Source organism: Plecotus auritus (genome assembly GCF_963455305.1).
Source record: "Plecotus auritus genome assembly, chromosome: 8".
NCBI classification, from domain to species: Eukaryota; Metazoa; Chordata; class Mammalia; order Chiroptera; family Vespertilionidae; genus Plecotus; species Plecotus auritus.
The window spans coordinates 119480326-119487020 of record NC_137782.1 but is presented as its reverse complement, the minus strand read 5'-3'; the positions used below and the strand labels follow the sequence as shown (position 1 = coordinate 119487020).

The following is a 6695-nucleotide window of genomic DNA, read 5'->3' as shown; positions in this document are numbered from 1 at the left end:
GGAGTGACATAAGAACTAAGAATTCTTGTGCGTTTGACAGTTTGCTCCTTTCTTTCTCTGATAAGATAGTAACTGTCCCTATTGAAGCCCCCAGCAGTGCTCCAGCCAGAACCCAGGCCCTAGCAGGCGTGTAAAGCTGCTCATGCTTCTACTCTGCTTGGCTCATTTCATGCTGGGTAACAGAAGGGCCTTCCTGAGATTGCTGTTACCACACCTGCCTCTCACCTTCCCAAGGCTGGCCAATGTATGAGTGTTTTGTCAGACGCTGTCATGGAGGTCAAGGAGGAGGGGGGAAAGGGAAGCAGATGCTGAGGCCCCAGAGGACATAGTGAGAGGGAGCTAGTTCCCGAGCTGCCATGAGTAAGGGGCACTGTCCTCTCTTCTAAAGTACAATGAGCCAGTTGCCCAGCCCAAGAGCCAGGAGGTATTACTGCTCCTTGGGTAGGAATCAGTGTGTCCTACCCCAACAAAGAGTCCTGTTTGTTACTGGCAGCCTGTTCTTAGGGAATCCAAATTAAATTCCCACAGTGAGGCTGACCTAGAGATGAGGCCCTCCTTCCTTAGACACTTGAGTCTGTGAAGTATGACGGTCAGTTGTGTGTGGGCCATCTGTCCATTATGATCTGGCTTTTTTTTTTTTTTTTTAATAATGAAGGAGGAAGATGATATGAAGCTTGGATCAAAGGCAGGTTTTTTTTAAGTATTTTTTTTTTTTTTTAATTTTAGAGAGGGGGAGAGGGAGAAACATCCATCGGCTGCCTCCTGCATGCCCAATACTGGGGATCAAGCCAGCAACCCGGGCATGTGCCTTAACTGGGAATCGAACTGGCAACTTCTTGGTGCATGGTGCATGGGATGACGCTCAATCAACTGAGCCACACCAGCCAGGGCTGACCTGGCTTTTTGTTGTGATGGATCCGTGGGTCCCGTTCCCCTGTGATGGAAGTATGGGCCTGTCCAGCCCTTTTCCCAAGATGGATGTAGAATGAAAGACTGAGTTAGCCAAACTGGCTAAGCAGCTGCAACATGTGCAATATTGGTGACAACTGAAGAAGGCTAACATTGTGTTGCATTTTAAGTTTCTACCATCATAGGAACCAGATCTTATAAGCCCCTAGACCCAAGCCTGATCACTTCAGCTAAGACCACCCCTCAAGATGCCACCCATTAGCCTCACCTCTTTGATAAACTTCCCTAGATCCCATTAACTGCACTGTCAGAAACAGAACCCCACCGCTTACAGTGGTGCTGCTACCTTCTGGATACTGAGAACCCAGCCCTTAGACTCTTGCAGGGTCCCCTTCTTTCCATCCAGTGGTAGGGGTAGCTTATTTATTAAGAATGAATTTACAGCCCTAACCGGTTTGGCTCAGTGGATAGAGCGTCGGCCTGCGGACTGAAAGGTCCCAGGTTCGATTCCGGTCAAGGGCATGTGCCTTGGTTGCAGGCACATCCCCAGTGGGGGGTGTGCGGGAGGCAGCTGATCGATGTTTCTCTCTCATCAATGTTTCTAACTCTCTATCCCTCTCCCTTCCTCTCTGCAAAAAATCAATAAAATATATTTAAAAAAAAAAAAAAAAAAAGAATGAATTTACAGCCCAGCTGGCATGGCTCAGTGGTTGAACGTGGACCTATGAACCAGGAGGTCTCGGTTTGATTTCCAATCACAGCACATACCTGAGTTGTGGGCTCGATCCCCAGTGTGGGGCATGCAGGAGGCAGCAATCAATGATTTTTTTTTCTCATCATTCATGTTTCTATCTCTCTCCCTCTCTGAAAAAAAAAAAAAATCTATTTAAAAAATAAAATATTTTAAAAAGAACTAACAACAGATTTTTAAAGTCAGTTTTCTCAACAGAGGCATAACTGAATGATGAAACCAGTTTTCTTTAATTTTTTTTTTTTTTTTTTTTTTTTAGGGCCGAGGCTTCAAAGACCTCAGGGACTTCTTTCAGTACTCACAGAAACCCACACCCTGGTGATGGCACATAGGGACTGTTTTCTTGCTCTAAGTCTGAATGACTGCCAAAAAGGAACGCAAAGGTAGAGCAGTTGGATTTCTGGCTCTCCCCATAGCTTCTAATCGCAGACCTTAATAAACTCCTTTCTGAGCCCACGGACAAAGCTCACTTGAACAAATGATTTTGAGTCATGAATGAAAAATCTTGCTCTTTCCATAATGAGGAAGAATTAAGAGATGGACAGGTAAGCAAGCACTTCTATTTTGGCAGAAAAGTTTTGGTGTGGGGTATATCATTAATAGTAATAAAAACATATATCAAGAGAATGTGGAACTTTATGTTTAGGAAAAACCCTCATTATAGTTCTCTTTGTTCTATTAGAAGAAACTTCTATTCACCTCTGGGTCAGTTGCCTTTCCTGAGAGCTTATTTTCTTAGTGGGTTATGGGATTTGAGTTTGGATTTGCTTAGTAGAAGGATAATTTCAGTGAGGAATCTTCCTAGACATTTGTATTTCATTGATTTGTATTTCATTGATTCGGCCTGATTATCCTCCGGACTCTTGGTTCAGTGTGACCTATCTCTGTGCAAGTCTTATCTTTCCCGCTACCTTGCGTAGAAATGTATTCTTCTTAGAGAGAGGAATGGAGAAAGAGATCGAGATTGATTTCTTGTTCCACTTATTTATGCATTCATTGGTTGATTCTTGTATGTGCTCTGACCAAAAAATGTATTCCTAAGTGTAGCCTGTGGGATTTAGTGGTAGGAACTAGGACAAAGCCTTTGCTTTGGGGGTGGCCTTCACTGAATTAAGACAGGTGAACTGTATTTCCAAAGGGAAATCTTTGGACACTGGAGGGGACCGAACTGGAGAGGGAAAGGAATGATGAAATGAATCCTGAGTACACAGACCCCTGCAGGGAGTTGTTTAGCATGGTGAATCACCAAATATTTTTGATAACATATTTTGTGCCTAGTACTATGTGAATGAGTATGGGAAATATAAAAGAAGTATAAGAGAAGGTCCTTACGCTCAAAAGCAGCAGATTCTGATTGGGGAGATAGGCCTTGGCAGAGAAACCTGTGGTACGTATAGAAAGGCTTTAGGAGTTAAGGTAAGTGAGATACCATTGTAACCCCAGTTGGTAAGGTAAGCCACCTTTAGGAGATAGAACTGGTTTTGAAGGGAACAGAGGACACAGAGAAGTTGGAGGTAGGTATGTATTCTAGAGGAGAATCACATGACCCCGGAAATAGAAGTGAGAGTAATTGCAATTGTGTGTTCATTGGATTGAAGTGGGAAATACTAGTACTTACACATCATGAGGCCAGTTATGGAGGAGTTGGCTCAGTTCTGGTGTGTTAAGGCAGTGGTCAGCAAACTCATTAGTCAACAGAGCCAAATATCAACAGTACAACGATTGAAATTTCTTTTGAGAGCCGAAAACCAACTTCTGCGCATGGGCCACCAAGTTTCAATCGCACTGTACGTGCGCGCCCGCATGTGGTATTTTGTGGAAGAGCCACACTCGAGGGGCCAAAGAGCCGCATGTGGCTCTCGAGCCGCGGTTTGCCGACTGCTGTGTTAGGGGGTTCATTCTCATCTCCCAGGGATAAAAAAAATCAAAGCTGATTTTAAGGAGTATTAGCAAAAATATGTAGGAGGGATTAGAGTAATGGGATAATCTAGGATTATAGGATTTTGACTTCAGCAATGATTCCTTTATTAATTATTTTCTTTTGATTATTCTTATTCTACAGAAAATAATACATTCACATAATTCAAATTTCAAAATGTACGGAGTATATGCTATGAAAAAATTGCCTTCTAGCCCTAGCTGATTTGGCTTAGTGGATAGAGTGTCAGCCTGTGGACTGAAGGGCCCCGGGTTTAATTCCAGTCAAGGGCACATACCGGTTGTGGCTTGATCCCTGGCCCTGATCAGGGCGCATATGCAGGAAGCAGCCAGTTGATGTGTCTCTCTCACATTGATGTTTCTCTCTGTCTCTCCCCCTCCTTTCCACTCTCAAAAAGTCAATGAAAAAATATCCTTGGGTGAGGATTAACAACAACAACAAAAAATTGCCGCCCTTGCCGAAACCAGTTTGGCTCAGTGGATAGAGCGTTGGCCTGCGGACTGAAGGGTCCCGGGTTCGATTCCGGTCAAGGGCCTGTACCTTGGTTGCGGGCACATCCCCAGTGGGAGGTGTGCAGGAGGCAGCTGATCGATGTTTCTAGCTCTCTATCCCTCTCCCTTCCTCTCTGTAAAATATCAATAAAATATATATTTTTTTAAAAATTGCCGCCCTAGCTGGTTTGGCTCAGTGGATAGAACGTCAGCCTGTGAACTGGAAGGGTCCTGGGTTCAATTCCAGTATGCCCAGGTTGTGGGCTCGATTCCCAAGAGGTGTGCAGGAGGCAGCTGATCAATGATTCTCTCTCATCATTGATGTTTCTGTCTCTTTCTCCTTCTCCCTTCCTCTCTGAAATCAATAAAAAAATATATATTTTTAAAAATTGCCTTCTGCCTTTGTCCCCTGGCCACCAGTTTTTCTGTTGGAGGCAAACTTACCACTTCTGGAAATAGTCTCTGCAGACAAGCAAATATGATTATGTATTATTTTTAAATATAAATAGTAAAACAGTGTATAATCTGCCCTTTGTTTTTTCACTTAATATGTCATGAAGATTGTCCCATATTGTCCATAAAGCACTTTCTTATTCTTCTTTATGTGTATAATTGGCTCTCATTGAGTGAATATGCTTTCATTTGTTTAATTAGTTCATTAGTGAACATTTACTTTTTTTTACCCTTTTGCTATTATAAACAGAGCTACAGTGAATGACACCATAAGCATTTTATTTTGCACATGGATGAGTATATCTCTTAGATGAATCCTAGAATGCAATTGCAGGTCCAGAATGTAGAAAGCATGTAAAATTTTGTTAGGTATTGTCAAGCTATAGAAGTGGTAACAATTTACTCTCCAGTATTTGGTGTTTGATAATACACTAAGTGAAAAATATTATTTCAGAGTAGTTTTATTTTACATTTCTCTTATCCTGAGTAAGGTAGAGCATCTTTTCATATGTTTAAGAACTATTTGTGTTTCTTTTTGTGTAAAATAGCCATATCTATGCCTGTTTTTTCTACTGGTTTGGGTTATTTTTCCTTACTAGTTTTAGAACTAATTTTTAACATATTAGGTAAATTAGTGCTATATGGGTGGTATGAGTTGCAAAATGTTTGTCAGGTGTGTTTTTTTTAAGCTCTCACAGGGGAAAGGTTTGGCTGAGCAGAAAGGCCAAAAGTGAGGGAATTGCCTCTCTGAACTTCACTTACTCAGAGACCTTTAAACAGAGCCAGGAAATCTATCTAAGATTTCTGAGATAACATTAACTCAGCTTTTAGCAGTTTTTCTTAACATTAGATTAAACAGAAGCTTTCCCTTATAGCATTTCTTGTAGTTAACTTCTTAGGAGTTCATCCATTTGTGTGTGTGTGTGTGTGTGTGTGTGTGTGGTACTAGGAAAAAGTGTGACATTTAAGCTGTCATCTTTGGGGCTGACATGTGCCTGGGAGAGTGACTCTGGTTTGTCTTTCAGGTCAAAAGTGTGTCTGCTGGGAACTCGCCACCAAGCGACAAGGACAGCAGTGCTCTTCTGGCTTTCAGAGGAATTCCTGTACATATTGCACACACTTTAGTACCTCCCGCCAATACAAGTTTTTGTTGCATGCCATTAGGTGGTGCCAGGAACCCATGACACAGGATGGCATAGACCCTGCCCTCCAGGAGCTCACACTAAGGAGAAGGGGTGTGGGGTACAAAAAACAAACTCTGTCTAGTAAGATAATTGCTCTAGTGAAGCAAAATATAAAGTGCAATGGGAATACCAAAGACACACCACAGCCTCATTGAGTTGTGTGGATTTTGATTGTTTACTATGCATGGAAGGCATACACGTCCCCACATCACTCAGCTTCTACATCAGAGTTGGAGTTTTCCAGGTGCCTCTCTTTAAGATTGGCTTTAATCAACCCATCAAGGTAGACTAGATCCTTCTGGCCTCCAGTTTCAGGGATATTTAGTACAATGGTTGGGGCACATTTGTGTGGTTGGGGGGACATCGATCTACCCTTACACTAAAGATCACTGCCCTGCAGATCTCGGAGTTGAAGAACCACAGCCTCCTCCGAGCCCTGACAGCAGAAGCTAATGGATGGGCGCCAGGTGGTAAGTCCCCTTCAGGGCCCTTGGAGCCTGGGTGGGGCCCAAGTCAGAGCTGCCCATGGATCTGCTTTTCATCATTTGAATTTCTCACTACTTGTCCTACAGTATTTTGCAGATTTATCATTATTCAAGGAAAATTAGAATCAACACTGGAGGAGTCACAAGATCTGAGTTATAATCTAGACCCACTAGCCCTGCTAGTGACTATGTGCCTTTGGGCAAATCATATAATCTTTGTGTCTACAGTAGAAATATTAAAACCTTCTTTATCCTCAAAAGGGTATTATGATAATGAAATAAGACAGTATATGCAAAAGAGCTTTGAAAAAGCATCCTGTTTTATCTGCTTTACATGGTTCTTTCCTACATTACTGGGTGGGCAAAAGCAAGTTTACAGTTGTTCGTATGGAAAATAATACAATAATCTATATATATAAGCGCCTAATATGCAAATTGTCCCCTCGGGAGTTCGACCAGGAGACTAGGAGTTTGACCAGGAGA

At 42.4% G+C, this 6695-nt stretch overlaps 1 protein-coding gene across 3 annotated transcripts in view; it reads left to right on the top strand.

Annotated features, from left to right (window-relative positions):
* Window positions 1-6695, top strand: part of ELMOD3 (ELMO domain containing 3) — a 28228-nt gene that overhangs the window by 1200 nt on the left and 20333 nt on the right. For 2 of the 3 annotated variants that reach the window (XM_080683119.1, XM_080683118.1), the window contains exons 2-3: window positions 5569-5646; window positions 6128-6197. In XM_080683119.1, coding sequence (XP_080539245.1) covers window positions 5569-5646; window positions 6128-6197 — 148 coding nt within the window. Of the gene's footprint in view, window positions 1-1919; window positions 2206-5568; window positions 5647-6127; window positions 6198-6695 lie in introns of all 3 variants that reach the window. The other variant, XM_080683117.1, reaches the window with a different exon arrangement.